This window comes from Calonectris borealis, chromosome 1 (genome assembly GCF_964195595.1).
Source record: "Calonectris borealis chromosome 1, bCalBor7.hap1.2, whole genome shotgun sequence".
Taxonomy (NCBI): Eukaryota; Metazoa; Chordata; class Aves; order Procellariiformes; family Procellariidae; genus Calonectris; species Calonectris borealis.
This window is the reverse complement of record NC_134312.1, coordinates 77604218-77627526: the sequence shown is the minus strand read 5'-3', so window position 1 is coordinate 77627526 and position 23309 is coordinate 77604218. Positions and strand designations below refer to the sequence as shown.

General features: G+C 47.4%; 1 protein-coding gene across 3 annotated transcripts in view; it reads right to left on the bottom strand.

The window, feature by feature from the left end:
- Positions 1-21544, bottom strand: part of PARVB (parvin beta) — a 63679-nt gene extending 42135 nt beyond the window's left edge. Inside the window, exon 1 of one of the 3 annotated variants that reach the window (XM_075161824.1) lies at positions 21259-21544. In XM_075161824.1, the coding sequence (XP_075017925.1) occupies positions 21259-21373 (115 nt within the window). In that variant the 5' untranslated portion in view covers positions 21374-21544. Of the gene's footprint in view, positions 1-6148; positions 6343-21258 lie in introns of those variants that run through there. The other 2 variants (XM_075161832.1, XM_075161840.1) reach the window with 2 other exon arrangements.
- Between the last annotated feature and the right edge of the window lie 1765 nt (positions 21545-23309).

Sequence of the window (23309 nt, the reverse complement as noted above, 5' to 3'; positions counted from 1 at the left end):
ACTGCTCCTTGCCTGCTCTCTACCTGCCCACAGGTCCCCTTCTTTTCCCCTTCCCTTCCCCACAGGAAACATCTTCACCTGTTGTGTTGGCATAGTTCTTTGCTCTCTAAATGAGATCTGTGTAAAACATCTTTCTCTAAAGCCTGATCATTTCATTTCATAGATCAGTCAGAGAAAACCTGCAGTAGGGGAAGACAGGAAGGGGTAAGAAATTGAGTACAGGCTGGAGTAGCATCACTTAGTCCAGGCTGGTCCCCAGCAGAAACTTTCCTGTATCTGTTGCCCTGGGCCAGTTTGTTTGCTCCTGCCGGCACGCCACGCCACGCCAGGGCAGAGGTATTGCTCAGACATGCCAGCAGATCTCATATGAGCAGCCCCAGCATCCAGGGAACGCTCTCCTGCCCACGAAAAGAGTTTGCTCCCACCTTGACCCACAACACAGACTGCTGAATGATTACAGCCTTAACATAAAACTTGCCAATGGTCTAAATGACTCAGCTGTGAACTTGCACAGGACAAGTCAGGTGTAACTACAGACACAGAAAGATGATGCCTTGGGAATGTATCTGGCAGAATTAGCCACAATTTCTCCCAGATGTCTGCTATAGCCTCCCTCCCTTCTGGCTGGAGATCTCCTCTCTGAGCAGATCCTCAAATAACAGGCAGCACTAGTCCTCCGAACCGCTTCAGCCAGCACTAGCAAAATCCAAATGTAACAAGGGACAGGCAAGTGGCCAAGGCATTCAGCAAAAACCCTGAGTATTTCCCTAAACCAGAAATTTAAATTCATGAGTAAAAGGTCACTTCTCTACCAGTCCCCAGGAAAGCAGCAAGGGTTCCTGGCAGCCCTTCGACGTTTTAACAATCTCCTGGCAGTGTCAGCAGTCAACATGATTTAGTCACATTGGAAGCTGTGCTGGCCTTTCAAACAAATTAATGTAATGAGCGGATCGCATACACACATGCTATACAGCACTACATCTGTAAGCCAGGCAGGCTGTCTCGGTGCACAGGATTACACGCAAACTGCACAGAACAGGAGCAATTAGCTGCAGAAAGTTGGAAGCACCACCTGAGCTGTCAAGGATTTCTCACAAGTCAGAAAATGGCCTTTAAAGTCAGTAGGACTGCTATAAAAAGAAGAAAAGTCCTTGCTTTCTCCTTTTAATAAGAAAGAGCAAGCTGATGTCAACAATTTGATCCTTTCTACCTTCACTCTTAATAATTTTAGTGTAATTTTAAAAGATATCCACAACAGCACAGTTCACCTTTTAAGTCCTTACCATTCACTGCCTTGTTATTAAAAAATTGACCACAAGCCTCTGCCTCTTACAAAAACAGATTGTAAATGCTACTTAATTTTAGCTCTAGTTATTTCTGACTGCAAAGCTGAATCCCACCCCGCAGAAAGCAGCAGCTGTCGTGACGCTAATCACGGCTTTCTGGATACGGTGCTTTCCTTCACATTCAACCAGTGCCGAGCTGGCTCCGCAGCACTGCCTGACCACAACTTTTACACAATGTACTTTCATCTCATGATTAAACCCTAACTTTGGAAGCTATTAGACTGGTTTGTTACCCTTGGCTCCACTACAGATGATTTGTTCAAGTAACATTGTCATCTTCTTTGGTCGGAGCAGCACACAGAAGGGAAACGTGCAATGACCATGTAATGTGAACTGCACGGGAAGCTCTTTTCCTGCCCTCAACATCTTACTGCTTCCCAAGTTTCCTTGCTCTTCCCAGAGACAAAACCGCAACCGGCTGCACTTTATCAGACAGTGATTCACCTACCTTCAACTCATATCCTAAGAGTTCAGATAAATCAAGTGCAAAATAGAAAGTCCATATTCAAGACCACTTCTACCCCATTCAGACCAGTGGTATGACCCTCATTCACTCACACCTCAGGTGAGACGTGGCCATGGGACAAATCCCCCTGATGAAGCAGCCAACCCTTGCAGAAAAGATCAAGTATCTGGTGGAGCTCCCACTTCCCACATGAGGTGTCAGACCAGAAGGCAACAGGTCCCTGGTGGGTAAAGACCCTGCAGGGGTCTCTTAACCTGCTCCTCTGTTTGCCTATCACAGACCAACACACGCAGAATTTCCACCTGACACCTAAAACTCTTTCACAAAAAGTCATCTTCAAAATAGTAAGCCTTCTAGGAACATTAAAAAAAAAAGTTTTACAAAAACTGGCATTTTCCAAGAAAAACTGTTGTACTGGAAGATTTCAAATCAGCCCCAAACGTAGTGCATGCTGATACACTGAGACTCTGTCTCTTTTCTAGAGACAAACCACACACATAACTCGTCAGTCTGCTACTGCATTACTAATCGCTTAACATTTACAAAAGGCTCTGAGATCTTTTGATAGAGACTGCAGGAGAAAGACAAAGCCTCCATTAATTATAATAGAGAATTAATAATCACAGGCAGATCAAAGGCAAAGACTTGATCAAATCCACATAAAGGCACCACCATATCAAGGGACTGCACTCAAGCAGAAATGTGGTAATAAAGGAGATTATTTATATGCCTCAGTAGGCAGGCAAGGCGCTCAGAACAGCCAGGCTCTGTCACTTAAAGAAATGGAAAGACCTAAAAAAAGGGAAAAGTAAAGCTAAAGGCAACTTTTAGGAAAGGGCTGTAATAATCCTTTTGTTTAGTTGCAAAGAGCAGGCCACGCTTGCTTATATGATGGACGTGTTAAACTTACACAGATGAGTGGTCCATTCTGTGACACCAGAACAAAGATCTCCCCTTTACTTTTGCCAGGGGTAAAACATGTATCTAGCAAGGTAGCAGCACAGCCAATACTTGAGCCAGTGAGAAACATTTCTGAGAAGCTGGGGTTTTGTTTTTTGTTTTGTTTTGTTTTGTTGTTTATGAGAGTGAAATACTGCTTTCAGTTTTTCTCCCATGAAAATTCTTATCCTCCTATCAAGTTGTTTGGGTTTTTTTTTAAATTTTGGTGAAAAAAGAATTTGCATTTTTTAGTGGATGACACCTGTGTTGAGATAGCCAATATTAAATTAACACTGCTACAGCTATCCTGGCCAAGCCCTGCACATGTACCAGCCCTCCTGAAAAGAGGAATGGTGCGTTGAGGCAGAACAGGAACAGGCAGAGAAGCAGCAGCTTGAGAGAGAGGAGCACTACACAGACCGCAGTGGCCGCGATCTGCTTTCAACATGACCAGCACTGGCAACCGAACACCAAATCAAACAAAATGAGACTTTGTAATTACTAAGCAGATAGATCTTTAGCCAGTTATGTGGCCCACTTCAGTTCAGCAAGAAAGCTGAATCCTACGAAATTAAGTTGCTGTGTGCTGAACCCGTTTTCTGCTCCAGCTCCCTATGGGGCCCAGCGAATGCAGCGCTGGTGCCGCCGAGGAGGCGGGGGGATCCTGCCCTCACCCAGCCGCTGCCTGTGCTGGGCAGCCGGGGACAACACAGCAGCCAGCAAAGCAGGACTGGCCACCACTGCTGTTACACTGCTGACATAACTGAACAGATAGATCCCCCCGTCGGCATTCATCTGGCTCTGATAACGACTGACAAAGCCAGAGCTGACCCACAGCTGCCTGGGCATACATAGGCGGTGATAAAAGCCAAGATGAGCCCACAGTACCAACACAGAGCCATTGTATTTAGCATTCGGGTCTTCTTTCCAGCAGTTGTACTGATCCCATTCAAGCCTCGCAGCTACCAAAGCACCAAGCCAGAATTCAGCTCAGCATTTGGCTCCCCGGCTGTTTTAGTCCCTTTCTGCTCAGCTCATGCAACAGGTCTAACACCCACTTAGTAAATACTTAAATAGGAATCCTTCAAAACACGTTCTGCAAGGCAGAAAAGCAAGATGCAGACTTTGACAGAAGCTGACAGAGAGCTACGGAGTTAAAACTAAAAGTCAAACTTGGGATTCATCATTTTGCTGTAAGTCCCTGTTTCTCATTTCTTTAATTATTATCTTAAGCTTAAGTTATGTAGCTGTCTTTATCAGGCAGGCATCCATGCTGTCAGCAAAGGGGCACTCCAGACTTCGCCTCCATCCCTAGCTGCCACTCACCACTTCCTTTTGCTGGCACTAGCGGTTGCAGAAGCCACATTATGGTACAGAGCAGGGACACAGCATGCCTGAAAACTAACCAGATAAGAAAGGAAAAAAATATAAAGTTAATTTTCACTGTGTAAACACACAAACGCTAATGCTGGCCAAAAAAAAAAACCAACCCAGCAGAAACAAGAGTGTGGACAAAAATGGTGTTTTAAAGTATTTACAAAATTAGACCTACAAAAGCAAGGTTTTCAAATATGAAAAAAGCCACCCAGTAGGATACTGAGCTGACATATTGACCTTGTCAGCTCTGCTTCAGTCTCGCTACATTGACCTTACGGTAGCAATCCCACAGCTTTGAAAATGGCATTTTTTTTTAATCACATTTCCTCACGCCTGAGAGGCGCAAGTATATTTTTAAGCAGCTCTCAGCAAACAGTTCTGACATTTTGTCCTCCCTGCCCGAAATGGAACAACACTCCCCTCCATGCAGATGAGCAAGGAGAGGTCAACAAGCTGCATTCGTTACTCGTAACGTGCTGCAGTATTCTCAGGATGCACGCTGGCTGCTACAGCTCAGTGTCGCTTAGACCCCCTGCGCACTCCGAGGTCTGGAATCAGCACCTGGCTGGGAGCAGGACACCGCAACTTAACATCATGTACCCATTCATTTCACGGACGTGAGATTTTTCTCCCCCTTTTCCTGCCCCTTGCACTAGCTTTTGCACAGACTTGTTAATGGGAAAATGTTTCAGGTAAAGAGGGTCCCAGGCCCTCATATGTGTATTTTATTTCTAAGGCAAAAATGAAACATTCTCTAAAGCATCTACCCATTACCCAGCTCTCCTAAGCACTAACATAATACACACCAAAACTATACAGCTTCTACACTCCAGGACATGAAATGGGCACACCATTGGCACTTGTGTTGTCCTGAACTTGTAAACAGATGGCTTCAATCCCAGGTTTTTGACAGGGAAAAGCCAGGCTGCTGCCTCAAACATCACAGGCAGTAACTGCAGCTTGAAAGGACCCTAAGAGCAACTAGGGAAAGCTACGCTCCTCCCTCTGCACACAAATTCTACTTGAAAACAGGGAAAACGTACTTCCTCAGCCTCCCCCAGTTACAATTCCATCACAACATACAAAAGGCCATTTCTCCCCACAAAGCAATGGTGGAGGATTATGTTCTCCCAAGCGTACCGCATGAGCACTAGGAAAACTTCCACGTGAAAGAAGGATGTGGAGTCAAATCCGCCTGATGAGAACAGAGGGAAAGAAAAAGTCTGATAAGAAGAGGAAAGGACTGAAGGAGACTTCTGGCCTGTATCTGCCTCCAGTGGAAAACCCGCAAGGCATTTTAAATTTCCTGCCATCAATCCTCCATGAAATACCGTATTCTACTATATAGTGCTTAGTGCTCTTCATGGCTTCTGTGTACTCCTACAACCAAAGGTGATGGGCACAAGCAGGTAGGGAACAGCACGTTCATAGTCTAGGAACTCTGTCTGAGAACGTAACGAAGCAGGTTGATTTCCGCAAGATGCCAAGCACCGACAAGACTCCTTTAACCAAAAGCAACTCCAGAAACCAGAATCAGCTCGCCACTTAAGGTATCCATGTTTGATGGGTCTGGCCAAAGCAAATCACCAAGGGAGAAACAGCAGAAGCTGTCAGAAGCAGAGCTAATAGCATTACTCTGGAATAGAGATGCCTAGTCCATTCATTCAATTCTTGCCTTCTCCGTCTTGAAGAAATCAAGGAGAAAACAGCACTTCAGTTTACTGCCTCCTACAAGCTCTATCTCTGATCCCACATACAAATCTACTGTGCAAACTTTACCAAGCAGAACACTCGGCATCAAAAAAGTTACTACTGCAGCTCGTGGTAACGCGTTTTACAACTGAGCTGGTTTCCATCCCTCCACCGGTTTCTTTCCACTTCCTTCTCATGGTTTAACACTTCATTTGTAGGTAACCCCCTCGGTTAATTAACAGCCCAAGCAGTTTTACCTGCTTCAGCTCACTGCTTTCCCCATATCCTTCGCCTCCCTTTCCAAAGGCACGAAAAGGTTAACACCCACCACCAAAAGCAGTCTGCTGTGCAAATATGAAAACATTTGATGTTGCTTGTTCTTCTGAACATGTCAAGAGAAGTACAGAGTAACAGACTCACTTCTGAAGGCAGTGATGGCAGGTGAGCACAAGAAGTAACAGACAGGCACCGTCTTCTCCAGCTGATAGTAGAGCTCAACAAACCAACTTCACGCAAATGGAAAGGCGGCTACAGCTATGACTTGCAATTCAAAAACAGCAACTTTGTTGCTGGTGCAACATCATTCTACAGGAAGAATAAGCTGAGATAAATGATCCTGCAAACCACAAAATGTCTATATGCCTAATCGCTGGAGTTGCCCAAATGTCACCCAGAAAGACAAGGAAAAGCCTGAAAAACACTCATATATAGCAACTATATTTGCAACACACACGTTGAGGGTTTTCTAGTAAATACTAGTTTTCACTTCAACAGAGCACAGGACCGATGGAGGGACAGGCAGTACTCCAGACTAGAAGCTTTAACCTAAACACTCAACACACAGTTTTCAGAGTACCATATACTGAGGTTGCTCATGCCCAGCTCTACCCTTCCTGTGTCCTACCTGCATCCAGGGCAGTAAAGCAGTGTATTGAAAATGAGCTGAAATATCTCTCTACAAGCAGACGCTGCAAAATACAAGGAATTTTTCTCAATGGTTACCAGACAAGTAATATGCGGAAAATTATTTTACTTGTTGCTTTGAGCACCAGCGGAGCCTGCCAAGACAAGCACTTCAGTGATAAGCACTACAGACCTCACAGTAAAAGAAAGTCTGGAACTCAGAGCCCACGGTCAGATAAAAGCCAGTCCACAAGGGGAAGGTACAGTGAAGATAGCGGCTGCCATAAAAGCATTCAGATGTTTAACTCTGCCAGGTTTAAGTAAGAAACAGACACCACCATGTCCAAACAGAGCTGCTGAAGACCATGTAGAAAGAGTGGAGCCCAGACCTCCGACTGCCATTCCAGTCCAGTCTCCCAAACACAGCCCTCAAGGGATAACAAAATGCAGTCATGAAACAACAGCCAGCCACGAATCAAATCAAAACAAGTCCAAAGCACAAGAAAATGTCACATTTCACCAAGTATCCAAAAGACCTGCAGCTGTTGTTATTTGTTACTTAGTCAGCACACCAAAGTTTTACACAATTTGCAGTTCTAGCTTTCTGTGGTCTCTTAAAGCCTTTGCACTGATAATACCAGGTCCTATGAGCTAGACAAGGTGGTGTTTCAGTGGGCCTAGACATCTTAAAGACTTTCAAGCTCAGCTACTGGTCAGTCCCAAAACAGCTTTCTAATATACAGCCTCTCCGACCCACATTCACTAGAGAAGCAGCCAGAGCAGCAACCCAGCGGAATCTATGCTTTCCTCCTCACTAAAAGGTTAGACAGGCAAAAGAGACAGAAAAAAAAAAAATTTACTCTTACTAATACCTCAGTGCAAAATCAGTAAAAGGACCCTGATGAGAAGCAAAGTTCCACTGCACACCCTTGTATTCACATGCTCATAAATCATTAATCCACAGACTTTACTCTGTTTAAGAAATGTCCTTACTCCAGCCTTTGAACAGTCTCAGCTGCCACGGAGCCACATAAGATCATTGGATAATTCAGGGTGGAAAGGACTTCAGGAGGTCTCTACCTGAACTTCCTTCTCAAAGCATGGTCAGCTCTGAGATCAGACCAGGTTGCTCAGGGCTTTATCATGTCACGTCTTAAAACCTCCAAGAACGGAGGCTGCACAAACCCTCAAGGCATCCTGTCCCACTGCTTCATAGTCCCCAGCATGAAAAAATTTTTCCCCTTGTCCAGACTGAACCTCATTCATTTCAGTTTATACCTGTTGTCTCTCTCCTCTGCTATGCACAATGGTGAAGAATCTGGCCCCATCTTCTCAATAATCTCCTCATAGGTATCAGCAGACTGCTTATTGAAGATGTCCCTGAAGCAGTCTCTTCCATAGGCTGAACAAGTCCAGCTCCCTCAGCTCTCCTCACAGGGCCAAGTTCTCCATCCTGCGGAAGGTGGTCCACTTTAGCCATGTCTTTCCTGTATTGAGGAGCTCCAAACTGGACACAGTACCAGCTGGGATCTAAGGAGTGCTGAGTAGAGGGGGATAACCACTTTGCTCAATCTACTGGCTGTGCTTCTGTTAACACAGCCCAGGATACCATTGGTCTTCTTCACAGCAATGGCACACTGCTGTGACCAGGGTCAGCTCGCTGCACACCAGGGCTCCCAGGACCCTTCCAGCAGAGCTGCCCCACAGGCAGGCAGTCTCCAGCCCCTATCACTGCAGGGGCTCTTCTTTCCCGAGTGCAGGACTTTTCACTTGTTCTTCTTGGATTTCAGAAGATTCCTGTCAGCCCATTTCTCCCGCCTGTCTACGTCTCCCTGAACAGCAGCCCTGCCCTCAAGTGTATCAGCTGGTCACCCAGTTTGGTGTCACCTGCAAACTGTATGAGCGTGCACTCCATCACCTCCTCTGGGTCCTTGATGAAGATGTTAAACAGGACACATGCCAGGATAGACCGTGAGACAAACAGATCACATGTCATAGGGGCAGTGCCACAGGCAGCCATGAGGATCTTTTTCCCCCTTTTCTTGCACGAGGATTAGTTACTGTTTTTACTCTTCCAATGTAAGAGATATGAAATCTTTCATACTCCCAATACGGCTCCGCAGAATCATCTGGCCAGCTATGCTGCAACACACCAAATTACTCAGCCGCCCTGGAACAACAGTGCCCATCTCCTGTGCATTCAGTACAAAAGCGGAATTCCGCAGCTCCGACAGTTTCAAAGTAACTGTGTTTGCATTCTTGGAGAAACCTCTTACCAACCACTGGATCAACAGCACATTTGTTTATCAAATGAAGGAACCCAGTGAGGATGCCTTCTACCAGGGTTCTGGGCGATACGGCATCTGCACATAATGCCATTCATGGGAAAAAAAGTCACTCACTAAAAATTACAACTTGTTTTACCCGTTTGTCCACAGAAAAGAAAACCCACATGTGGTACCCGTTGGTTAAAGATCTGATGGAGAAAAGCTTTTGACCAGGTGCTGAACTAGCTTGGCAAATGTTGGTACCTACGATCTGTTTGTTAACATGTAAATGACAGGAAATAAGGGATGAGAAATATAGTTGGAAAGACAGTATGAAAAAAACAAACACCTTAAATGTCAGAGTCATGGCTTGGTCAAGCATAGGTCCCTAGCCTTCTTACTGCTCTCACTACTGATGTCAGCAGAGCAACAGCTACCACAGTTTAGTTTTTTAAACTAAACGATGTGAAGCTAGATGATACTGAGGATCCAAGGTGATGATTTAAACTATGGCCCCTCACTGTGTTAATGCAGCTAGAGCTGCAGTGCTGCAGAAAAAGCGGGCATTTTCAAGACAGCAGTCTAATTAAGCACATCATAAGTGGTCAAGAGGGAAACTATTAGTCTGAATTTGTGTGAGCAGTCAGAGGAAAAACTCATAAGCACCCAGTTGTCGCAGACACGTCATGGAAACAAATACATACCTTTCTCCTTCAACCATACAGCAGAGAGCGGATACTAAGGTCAGTCCCTCTTTCCTTCCCGTTACCATCCATCTCTCCCTGACGAGGGACCCTCAAAAAACCCAGCTCCACAGAATCACAGAAATGTTGCTTGGAAGGACCTGCCACATTACATGAGGTCAGTCATGACTGCTTCTCCCCTTCCACATGCAAAAAAAGCCCTATCAGTCTGTGTGGCAGACAGCATCAGGTCTGCTATACAGGCAGCAGATCTGGTTTGCTCCTGGCACAGCAGGACCATTTGGAGCATGACATCCTGCACCCAATTAAAACCCAGTTTCCCAATGATAGGGCTCCATTATACACACTTAATTAACTATCTAATTAGAGAGTCAAGATCCCTGTCAGACCAAATTCAGTACAGATCCAAGATATATCTATAGTGTTAGCATTCTTGCAGCCTGCCTAATTTTCCAATGGAACCAATCCACTGTAACAGTACTGGGAGCCATATACAGGGAAGAAGGCAAACAGTAATCCTGTGGTACAATTTTATAACCCTGTTCCTGAGGAGGAATATTAAGCAGAAAATGCAAGCCTGAATGCCCTGGTACTTTCTCCTATTCTACCATTTCTGAAGAAAATCCTGTCAATTTTGAAAAGCCTCTAAATCCATCTGCTGGACTAGGCAAGCCAGAGCAAACACCACTATTCTATTCTAAAATGACACAAGTAACTGCATCTGTTTAATAACACACATGCATACATCTGCCAAACAGACCTAGTGGAAAGACACTTTCTGAGGATTACACATTTTTCTATTTAAAGACAGTAAAAAAGACACTGCGCCTCTATACAGACATCAGAATAACTCTCCTCCGCTCATCCAGCTCTCACAGTCTCCTTCCTTACTCCAAATAAATTGTGTATGCAACAATCTCAGCTAATTAAAAATTAGCAATAAAGCCATATGGCAGCTATAATGGAAAATACACTATTTCTTTTTTCAGTGGATTTCATTATGGTTCAACCACACAATGAAAAAAGTACTAAAGAAGGAACCAGAATTCCAGGAGCCAGAACAGCTTGCTTGTTTTATAACCAAAATGCAGCATACATTGAAAAGAGATTTTATGTGAGTTTATATCTGATCACCAGACAGATTTCAGGGACTACAAAGAAGCCTTTTTCAACTTGGAGAAACAATCACTGAGAGGCAAAATGGAATTCCCAAAGATCCTGTTGCTCACCCCTAGCAAAGCCAAAACCAGAATCCCGTCCCATGGCTTCCCCTCTCAGCCTAAGGACTCTGGAGAGGGGTCTGCAGCGGGTGCATGGAAACAAATCGTGTGTACAGGATTTATAATTAGAAGCTTCATTGTGCAGATATACGTTCCTCCATGAGGAAGTGACAGTGATTTAAAGGCCTGAAGAGTATGGAGCCACTGCTCTCGACCAGTACACGCTGCCAGGTGTGCATGTTCTCCCCACATCTGGTTTTCAGAGCAAGACTTAGCCGGATTCAAATTACAAAACCTTGAAACCACATATGTTAGCCATAATACTTTTCCAGCTAAACTAGACATATACAACAGAAGTCACGAATTTTGGGTTGCAGCTTTCTACTTGGCCAACAGAAGAGTACAAATTAGGAAAACCTATACCTGAGCAGAACATGCTTCACCCTGGAGATATCCCTTGGCCACTAACCTACTAGTTGTGCAACACAGAGGTTCCTGTTCCCACTTCCCCTCCATGCTCAGCCCATCCCCAAAGATAAACGGGGGTCACTTGTCATCCACACAAGAACTTCTGGTTTAGATCCCCCGGACACAGCCCCTCCTGCGATGGTGGGGACGGCATGCACCACCGCCGAGCAGCCTGTCCTGCAGCAGAGGTCCCAGGATCCAGTGCTCCTCCTGAGGGCAGCCTGGAAGAGCCACCTGAAAAGCGGGACTCTCCCACTGCTCACCCTGCCCCTCCTTCCCTTCCACTGCCCTCCTCCTCACCACAACGCATGCCACACTTCCCTCCACCGCCCACCCCTCAGCCCAGGGCGAGAAGTGCCAATGCAGCCCATGACAACAACCAGAGGCAGGCACACCACAGCCGCCAGGACGACACGTAAAGCAAGGGACAGTCCACGTATGCCATACAGACCCCAGGGAAAACCTGCCGCAGACGTGCATACTTTGCAAGTTAGAGTAAACAACTCTGACAACCGCATCAGTTGATTTTTCTGTGCCCTGAGGAAAAAAACTATGCTTCATCAGTGACAATGCACGTATATAACACATTTCACAGAGCAGGCAGAGGACATACGAGGGAGGGGATAAGCAACTACCAAAATGACCATGCAGAAGAGCTCAACTAGAGGGCTGTGCAGATTAAGGCATGTAGACATCATGCCCGTGGCATCCATCATGTCCAGACACTGGCACAGGTCAGACCTTTCTCTGGAGCCACCTGGCTGACTTTCAAGTAGCTGGCTTCTGCAACAAAATACCCAGGTCCTGTTAGTTCAAAGAACCTGGAGGTTTGCTGAAGTCATGATTGCTCTAATGAGCAGAGGTCAGCACAAGGAGAAGCCTTTGGGAAACAAGGCTTCCGTTCCTTCTTTCTTGCCGGCCTCCAGGTCTCCTGAAATGACCGTGAGGAGTTTGAGGGCTGGCCCTTAGCCTGCTGCTGCAATGAAGACCTTGCCCCACTAGCACAAGAACATGGACAGACTGAAAACGCTGAAAAGGAAACAAGACTCCAGGGTTAAGAAGGCATGCACAGAGCCTACCACCAGCAGCAAGGGTGACAAGGATCACAAACAGATGATGTTATAGGTGAGGCAGAAAACTCCTCCTCCTTATGATACATGTCAGTGCCTCTGCATGGTTGTATGTCCCTGTCAAGACATCATGTCCCAGGAACCGTGACACAGACAACCTCTCAGGTGTGTATTTGCAGGCCTGGATTTCTAGTGGTGCCCAAGAGATTTGTACACTCGACCCCCTTTGAAAACGAACAGCAATTTGGCATGCAAATCCCTCATGAGCAGCTTTGAAGTACACTGGCACTTCCACAGCTACAAACTTGAATCTCCTCAGCTGTGTCCATGACACTTGTATGCACAAGGTACACACACTAAATTTCCTTCCAAGCTGAACAGCAAAGCTGTAATTGCTGAAACACCAATTCCTGCAACTAGCAGACTCTGCCTCGTGCTGGTCTTGCCACAGACCACATAACCCTGGATCCCTTAGCAACAAGTTGTTCTGACATGCTTTCGCAATGGAAAGAGCTTGCCAGCTAATCTCCCAAATCTCCTAACATCAAAGTATGATCCAAAGCTCAAAGCAGTGCATTGGAAAACTCCACCAGCTTCATCTGTTTTCACATCAGCTGGCCTGTAACAGTTCTTGAAGTACATAAAAAGACATTTAGCACTGTTATGCATAACTATACTAAATCTTCTGGACTCCTGTACTGCTGATGTGCAAAACAGTAGGATGCATTTATATTAATAAAGAAATCTAAATATCACAACTCTTAAAAACCCAAGTACTTAAGTCAATATGATTAATGCATTTATCGTAATGCATTGCAGAACACAGCCTGATCTCCCTGCACAGATCCACCAGTGGGACCAAGAATCCCCCCTTCACACCACCCAGCAGAGAGCATCTGCATAGACTTTGCATGAAGTTGTGACTTTGCAGCTCTCCCCATTCATTTCGGGTCCACATGCAGCCCTCCATACATCCAAGTCTTAGAGGGCTCACCCACACGCTCCTCCAAACAGAAACAGCCAGATGCCAGCTTCTAGAAGTCTCTCCCAAGATGTTAGCGTTAATAAACCCCTTTAGAGAAAATGAAAACAGGTATCATTGAACAATTGCTTTTAAGTAAGGGTAGACTTTAAGGAGAAAAGGAGTCCCCTCCCAAATCCTTGCATTAGTATTTTTAAGAAATTGGAAATCTGGTTTTGGGAAATTGGAAGTGTTGATAACCACCTCGCTTAAGGTTTTATGATGAAACATAACAGTGTTCTTACAATTAATCTTATTTTAATGATTGCAACTCTGAAAATAAAACAACTTTAAAATGTCCGTTCTTCTTAAATAAAAGCAAGTCACTGTGTCCTGGTTTCAGCTGGGATAAGTTAATTTTCTTCCTAGTAGCTGGTATAGTGCTGTGTTTTGGATTTAGTATGAGAATAATGCTGATAACACACTGATGTTTTAGTTGTTGCTAAGCAGTGTTTACACTGGTCAAGGACTTTTCAGCTTCCCGTGCTCTGCCAGGTGCACAAGAAGCTGGGAGGAAGCACAGCCAGGACAGCTGACCCAACTGACCAATGGGGTATTCCATACCATATGACGTCATGCTCAGCATATAAAGATGGGGGAAGAAGGAGGAAGGGGGGACATTCAGAGTGATGCCGTTTGTAACAGCGATGTGTGATGGAGCCCTGCTTTCCTGGAGATGGCTGAACACCTGCCTGCCGATGGGAAGTAGTGAATGGATTCCTTGTTTTGCTGTGCTTGTGTGCGTGGCTTTTGCTTTACCTATTAAACTGTCTCAGCCCACGAGTTTTCTCACTTTTACCCTTCTGATTCTCCCTCCCATCCCACTGCGGGGAGAGTGAGCAAGCAGCTGTGTGGTGCTTAGTTGCTGGCTGGGGTTAAACCACAACACACTGTCTTCAATCCACTACTGAAGATCTACAGAGCTATTTTGCATATCTTGCTGCACCCTGTCTGGAAGAAAACTTCCAGCTGTAATTCAAAACTCCATTGTCTCACCAAGAGACTGTGCCTAAAGCTGCGTTGGGTGAGCCATCCTGAGTTACAGGAGAAAAACATGGGGTTTATGACACTATTAAAAGCATGATTCCTGTGCATGTAGAGTTCATTTCCGTTGAGACATCGACACAAACTATATCCACAGTACAGCTTTTGCCAGAATAGAACACACTGTCAGAACCAAACTGGCACTGCTCTAGCAAGACTGAAACCAGATCTGGTCAGAGGTATGCCTGAGCCCTACAGGAGAAACTCAGCAATTAGGCTACACAGGTTCCAACTGGAAATTTAGGTCTCTCTCTGTTTAAAGTAGTAGTAGAACGGATAATAAATTGAACCTGAATTTGCGTATGTCTTCACAGTCTTTATATGGATATATACACATATCTGGAACGGTATGTACTTCAATATAATTCTATGCAAATTCCTCTCTTAAAAAGCAAGTAATTCTGCTTAACCAGCACCCGTCTCATCTTCTGTTTGGATATTTCAGCAGCAGTAGCCCCTTACAATGCACACACATGCCTCCCCTGCAAAGTATCCACTCAGACTGCAGGAAATGTACTTGTGTGAACCAGGACCACAGAATCAGACCCTGCATACTTCGTATTTGTCTCTTCATCTGACTAAGAATTCACTGCCACATACTACGAGCATGGAAAGTAAGTTAAAATGGGAGTGAGCTCCAACACCAGTCTTCTGAAAGGAAGAGCCTTAAAAATACATTTGAGTATCAGGTCAGGAGACAGTGAGAAGCAACCAGTTGAAGCTTATCTCAGATTGCACCTCAAGGATCTGCAAGAGGCAGATTTGCTCATGAAGTTTCCTATTGGGTGAGAAATACTACAAGGCTAGCCAGCACCCTGCAAGTTACCCAGCACTTCACCACCAGTCAGAAACGCAGACGTGCCTCAGGACAAAAGCTAGAATGCAGGCACCACATCAGTAGCACACCTCCATCCTGACCTTTCTAGGCACCAGATGAATGACCAAGTCCCAGTTCTTCCACATCAGAGAGGTTAGAGCAATTACCAGTGCGGTCCATAAAGTAGGATACATAGGCACAGGCAGCATGAAACACAATCTGCAATGGCCAGGAATGGTTGTGACTGGGACAAATCCCAGGCATGAATAATACTACCAGCATGAGTGCCTCCTGCAAGGTGAATGAAGATTGAGTTAAGCGTGCCTTACAGCTTTACATCTTTTTAGGATCTATTGAACAGGCATCTTGCAGCATCATTTCAAAACTAAATACATTTATTAGGTCTCAAGCAGCCACTAGGCAGTGGCTAAAGCAAAGGTGCAGCACACTGAGATGGAGAAGTTACATTTTTTTGCAGTCTGTTTACACAGATACACCTCTGGAGACTGCATAACACACAGCATTAAAAAGAGATTTTAACTATTTTCAGTATACCATATTCAAATGAAAGATGAGATCCATTTTCTAAGCAAGTCCAGTTCTCCCACCCTGTTGTGTTCAAGGGGATGCCTTACAGACTTGAGATGTGCTCATCAATACAAAGGCAACGAAGTGGGTCTGGTTTTGAACCTCTTTTCCCTCCAGAGAGCAATTACCCGCACAAGCAGCCCCATCAGTTTCAAAGGAATGATAAAGAAACTGTTTCCTCCAATTTAATTCTGCTGTTGAGCTTATTTCCTCATGTTCTTCCCTCCAAAAAGCCAAAGTGGATCAGGCAGTATGAGCAGTCCCACCTGAACAGTTTGGAGATGGGTTTTAGCATATGTAGAGCTCTGGGAAACAGGCAGATTATGCAGCGCCTTTGCCTAAGGATGACAGCACCAGAGAGGACTCAGGAAACACAGTTTCTTTCCCTGGCTTTGCCACTGGCTTGCCAGATGAACAAATCACTTCACTTCCTCACCCTCCAGCTCTTCTCCCTGCAAAATAGAGGCAGCAACGGCCACCTTTCTCTGGGGGGAAAACCTTGCCATCTAGTGAAATATGCGCCTACCAAGCTATTTACCAGACTGGTGTGCCCACAGGCAAATGCAACAGCAAACTTTTCACAGCCACACCGTCTCACTGTTACACTGAGCCACAGACCCCAAGAACAATACTTTAACCTCCCTTGATATGCATAAAACCTTCATATTATTCAGCTGCTGTTGCAATAATTCTGCCCTCTGTAGTGCTGTCATCTCTCGCCTTCTTTCCCCTCCTCCTATTGATTTCATTAGGCACAATAAATTGCTCTTTTCTGGAGCAGTTTCCTCACTCCTATACCCACCCTCAATCATGTCACTGGGAAACAACACTAAGCAATTGTCTGTTGTATTTCTCTCACTGACTCCTCCATATAGCCTATATATATACACACACAGATACAATAATAGAAGGTTTATTTAGCCAAACACCTGCTGCCCAGATCTTTCATACAGTGTATTATGAGAAAACAAAGCTTTGCAAGTAGGCAAGGAGCGAAGCTTGCAGCAAACCCCCTCCTTTATTTCAGTACAAAGACATCACTCTGACCAACAGGAAAGGGGAGATTTTTTTTTAAAGTTCCTTTTACAGATGGAGATGAAACACAGCACCAGCTGAAACGGTATCACGGTCTGAAAAGAAGCTAAGGGATCATCTAGCTTACAAACTGTATCCCGCTATGAGCCCTGCCAGCATCCCAATAGTTTCCTAAGGTATTTAAAGCAGATTTTGGAGCTCCTGAACAGATGTGCTAAAGTTTAGTAACCACATTACAGATGTGGCACATCTTGAAAGCCCAAGATACACCAAGACAGAATCATGTCGCAGAAACATCAGGCAAACTTAGACTTTTGCAGATTTCCACATAGCCTAATGGGGGGGGGGCGGGTATAAACCAAGGGGTCACACGAGCACTGGAACAAACACATCCCGCTTTTCTAAGGATGTGTGTCATGACTGACTGTAACAATTAAGAACGCAGTGCTCTTCCCATAGACGTGTCCTTTCTCCGGCTGTTTCCCTCCCACCTGGGCTCTCTACTAGCATGTAAGGGTTGAGTTCATTTGCAGGTTTTCCTGTGGTGGGACTCCACTGAGGTCTTTCTATACCCATTGGTCATCCATTTTGACACAATCTGCAGTTATGTGATAATCCTTGAAGACCGGTAGTTTTCTCTCAGGGGCATTTTTAGCCAAACCATGGGTTAAAAATATTCCTGGGAAGGAAGAGGAAGGGAGGAGCCAAACAGACAGTGAGATCACCCACCCCGTACTTCCATAGGAAACCAGGGTGAAAACGGCTCCCCCGTGAACAACGGTGGCTGCTGCTTCTTTCAACTCAGGGCTGCCTAATAAGTCAGTTCAGCCATAAAAATTCAGAAACATAAATATAAGGTGTAACAGTGTAAAGCAGAGATTCAAGGTAGAAATTCAAAGGCTTCCTCAATAAGTTAAGCAACCTATAGAATTTGACTTAAAACGTTGAAGAATTTGACCTGAAATCTCAACCATACCTCACCTACTGGCACCCACTTACAAAGCACTATGTCACGCCATGTTGCTAAAGCAAGAGCAGCAGCAAAGCTGCTTACATGCTATGGTAAATACTTCGAATACTGCCACAGTGACTATCACCAGCATACCTAGGAACCTTATTCATCCTCCTGTCATAAAGCAACGGTATGAGCTTAAGCTGCCCGCCTTGATAAGCCAAATGAACACTCCTCTCCCAATATAACCTCTCTAAAAATAGATTGCTGCATGTTATAAAGCAGTTAGCAAAAAAAAATATTTAATTTAGTTGCTTATGGGTTGGTAGCCACGTATTATAGTTCTTTATGACATGGCTGTCACCCATGATTAAAAAAAGAAAACTGCGTAAGTAACCAACAAAACATTTTCAGTGTCATTGTAAGGATCTCCGAGCTGCGTGGCTCAGAAGTTGTGCACAAAGACGAAAAGGATTAATATAACTGGATTACAACTCTTGCACAGACAAGGTTAAAGGTCATTATATGAATATAGCTGAGATGGTGCTGGCAGGCCCATATTTACGCTACAATACAGAAGACGGGCAGCGAAAGCAAGAAGTATGTACAAAGAGCTCTCTGGCTTGCTTGCTTTTCATGCTATTAGAGGGAGAGGAGGCAAGAATGATTTTTGGTTGTGGCAAATCAGCAGCCAACATTTCGATTTGCTACTGTGGAGAGTAGTTGGTGGAGAGGGCAATATTTACTCTGGGAAGATCACTCTGACCTCTGCTGGTCCCCTCAGAGAAAACCAGCGGAAACCGCCCAAAGGGAGGCAGGGAGGGAGGAAAACCCCCAGGGCAGAGCGGTTCCCAAGCTCACAGGAAAAGTTGACCACATGGCTCCTATATGGTCTATCAACTCATTCAAGGAACGCCACTCAGATGAGCTTCCAATTTACTTCTGCTTCACACTCACATACAAAGATTGAGGTTCTAGCCCTGAAATTTGCTCCAGCAGCTGCTCAGGTCCTACCCACAAGCCATGGACGAGCCTCTCTCCTCCTGGCGCAGACCTCACCCCACCACCTCGTCACTGCTCAGCCCTTGGCCCCCCTCAGTTTCACAGCCATGGTCTGGACAGCCTGCCTTTGAGAGCTACCCCACAAAGAGAGTGCAAAACGTAAAAGGGTAACAAGCCATTTCCCCTTACAACGAAGGGCCTCAGCCGCCTGCAGCACCACGGCGTGTCACACCCAACGGGTGGCTCCACGGGCTTGCAGACCGTCTTTCCTCCCTTCACATTTTCAGACTGGAAGGAATACTCAAACCAAAAGCTGCGTCACATGTTTCCGTTTCCTCCCCATCGCACTGACAGAAGCGTGACTGCCATGCTTTACGTTACCGCAGCAGCGGTTCCCCGCTAAGTACCGAGGGCAGTAACCAAAACTGGCCCTTCCACCGCCAAGAGGAGCTGCGGCCACAAGAGTAGGCAAAATAATGGACAAACTCAAAACGAGCGGGTGGCCCCTGCCAAAACCGGTCGCCACAAAAACATCGCCTAGCGATGCCGAATTTCTCATTTAAGAAGGAATGCTGCCAACCTGTTTAAGCTTAGAAGTCGTCTTTGATTGAAATACACTGTTTCGGAGCATGTGGTCGGCATTCCCTACTGGAGATGAGTTTCTCCACCATCTTCCTTCAGAAGCAAATGAGATCATCAGGAAGGCACTGACCGCTTCTGCTACTCTTCAGCAGAACCACATTGGAGAAACTTGATTAAAAATAGATAATAAAGGAAATACCAGTAAGCCACACCAAAACAGCCAGGAGAAGGAAAAGGAAGCAATTTCCTTGAGCCAGGTTTTGAGGCCAAATATTTTATTTTTAAATATTAAAAAACTGCCTTCTAAATGTTACTGGCAATTAATAGACTCAATATGGGTAAAACATGTGCTCGCTCAACAGCCAGCTGAAAGGAGGCTGAAACTCAAATTACATCCCTACCCTACACCCACCAGACACTAGAACAAAAACCAAAGCCAGTTTTAACCAGCCAGAAAGTCAAAATTGCATTAAACCGTAAGGCAAGGATACCCAGATTTCCTGCTAGCAGGCAGCAGCAGTCTGGGGATAATGCGGAGGAGGAGTTTCTCTGCAGAAGCCAGTATTTGGTCAGTCGGGGAAGCAGAGGACAGAGTACACCATCCTCAGAGGAGACAACGCTCAGGAGAAAAGTACACTTTGTGTATATAGGGCTGGACCATCTTTATCAAGTCTAGCGGCAAGACGCCACCTCCCCATCTACAACAGCAACAAGAAAGTTGTGTTGCTTGAGAGCAAACAGTGCTATCTCCGCACAGCCTCTGGTGCAAGCAGACCGCTGTGGGAACACCTCACGAGAAGGCCGTGCCAGGGGCGCAGCGCCGAGGCGGGTCCGGGCAGGGGTGGGTGCGCAGCGGGGGCCGAGCCACCCCAACACGGGTGGCGGTCCACTGGGCTCGGGCTGAGGGAGCTTCTCCGGGCTCCCCGCACTGAAGGGGGAGGCCAACGCCTCCCTGCCCGGCTGGCGCCGGCGGTGACAACCCAAATGAACACACGCGGTATGCCTCGCTGTAAGTGCAGCCATGCGAAATCCTGGCGCTCGAGGGCGAGGTGTTTGTGCTGAATATATTTGGTTATGAAAAACACTCTGGGCAAAAGTATCTATGCCTACATAAAGCCTATGGATGAAGCGGGCCCGGAACGAAACGCGGGTGGATTTAATCACTCCCTCGTGGCTTCCTCAACTCTCAGACTAGAAAAAACGACGCCCACACTCTCCTTGGTCACCAGAAGTTTATTTTACAGCAGAAAGCGGGCTCTGGGGTTCCCTTCCCAGCTGCGGGCAGACATAGGAAAAGGGGAGCCGGGAAGCAGCGGTGCGAGCGGCCAAGCCCGCAGCCGGCCCCGAGGCGCGCCCGATGAACGGCCACCCCACACCGGCGTGCGGCTCCCAGGCGCAGGGACCTCCCGGCAGCCCCCCCGCTGCCAACCGCCCCGGCGGGGCCGAGGCCGGCGAGGCCCCCGGCACGAAGCGCCCTCCCGCCGCGCCGCCGCCCCCCCGCCGGGCTGAGGCGGGCGAGGCCCCGTTCCCCGCCGGGGCTGCTGCCGCTCCGGGGGCAGAGAGCAGGCACACCGCCCACCTCTGCGGCCCCCGCCCCGGGGGCTGGCGAACAAAGGGGGTTTCTGCCCGCAAGCCTGCCGCCCGCCCCCGCCGCAGGCTTATCCCGTGGAGGGACGGGACGGGGACGGGACGGGACGGGGAAGCGGCTGCAAGTCACGCCGGTGGGGTGCGCTTTCCTTCCTCCCCTCCGCGCGGGCGAACTCACCCTCCTTGGCTTTCTTCTTCCTCGCCAGGGTCCCGCCTAGCTTGCCCAGGAACGACTCGTCTTTCTTCATCCTGTGGGGCCGCAGCGTCGGGGATCGGACGGGCGCGGCGGACATCGGCTTTGCCAGGGGGTCGCCGGGGGAGCCTGCACGAGTCCTGCCCGACCCCTGCCCTGCCCGGGGGCTGAAGCGGCCCGCGGAGCCAAACAAAGCCCGGGAGCGGGTGAATCACCCGGCCCCAGCCGCGACCGAGCGGGGAGAGCCGGCAGCGGGAGGCGGGGGGTGTGCGAGCCGGAGCCGCACGGAGGGCAGGGGGCGGGCTGGGAGCCGCTGCCGGCGGCCACAGCGCCCTGCCACGGCCTGGAAGTCCGCGGGAGGCGGGGGCGGGCCGCCACGCCGACCCGGCCCCGCCGCCTCGGACGCCCCCCGCGCCCGCTGAGGGGCGGCGGGGCGGTGGCCGCCCTGGGGAGCTGCCCGAGGCCAACCCCGAGCCCACGGGCACCCCGCCGGCCTCCAGCAAACTGCGGAGTTTCACCTGTAGAGAGCCGTGCCGTTCCCTTCTCGGCCGAGAAGGGGGGCCGGGGGGCGGGCGGGCCGCAGCCGCGTGTGTGCGGTGTCGGCCTGGCTGGGGGCTGCGGCACCCCGCGCCCCACGCCGAGGCACCGGCAGACGCACAGGCCCACAAAAGTGGAGAAAAATTGGGTAAAAAACACTGTAGAAAGCAAAGCCCCGGGTCCCGTCACAGCCAGACGGGAGGACAAAACTGAGGGCAAACTCTTAGCGTGTGCCATTTGTCAGGGCTCTGCTTAGCAGTTTCTTGCTGGCTACGTTCAGATTTGCCTCCTAATTTTGCAGCCAAGCACCTCTTCTGTCAGACTAGCCTGCCTTCTCCTCCTGGCACGTTGCCTGTTAGGTTTGGCGTCTCCCTGGCAGTAAGGTTGAGGAGAAGGGGGCCGTAGGCTCCATGTTTGCCAAGCTCATGTGCACCGAGGGCCACAGGCGCCTCCAAGAGGGAAGCCACCACCTCCCAGGTCTCTGAGCGCTGCCGCCACCGTAAGCGTAGTGTATGCACACAAAAATGGCCAGAACGGGAAAGTTGGTTTTGATCCCACAGAGAATTTCGTATTATTTATCATTTTACAGCACCCGGGAGCGTGATAAGGGCTTTGTGGAATACACATTAAAAACAGATCCTGAAGAGTTTATAGCGTTAGGCTCTGATCCTGCGAAGTCTTACACACATACTTAACTTTAAGCCCTGAAGTGATCCCATTGCCTTTAAATGAGACTACTGGGTACCAAAAGTCATGCACATGCCTTTGGCTGTGCTCCTGCAACCGGTTCCCCATCGGCAGCCCTTGCCGCAACGAAGAACTGCATTCAAATCAACACAACTTGGCACAGGATCCACACACTCAGCTTACAGGACAGATTTTCATGCTTGACCTGACACAGAAGTAACACTACACGACACATCCACAGCGTAAGATAGCTGAGAGAGTTTTCTGAGTGTGTAGTTTCACAAGAGTTTAACCCAAGCTAATCCCCTCTGTCGTGAAGACCTACTCTTGTCCCTCACCTCCAGCCGCTTGTTGCTTTTCTACAAGCACTTAGGCAACTAATCAAAAAAAAAAAACAACAAACCATAACCAAAACCACCCTGCCCAGCTTTCCGGTGTGACTAAGCTTAAAGTCACCCAAGGGCAAGTGCCAGCGGAAGGGAAGTGGAGGGAACACATGACTAGGGCCGGGAAGACCCTTTTGAACGGCAGCACAGACTTCTACAAACTGGAGGTTATCATGAATTTGCAGCCTGATACATGATGGAATGATGACTTATTTCGAGTAGACATTAATTCTTCGGGGATCCAACTCTAAATACATTCAAGAGTGAACACTAACTTTTTTTAAATTATATTTTATTTTTTTAAGATGATTCTTTCAGAGGAAGGTGCCAGGCTGGACTGACACATTTAATCCAGCTTTGCAATTTTAAAGACATTACCAAAGAACGCGAGGGTTATTGCTGCCATCAGTGGCAGAACAGCGGATA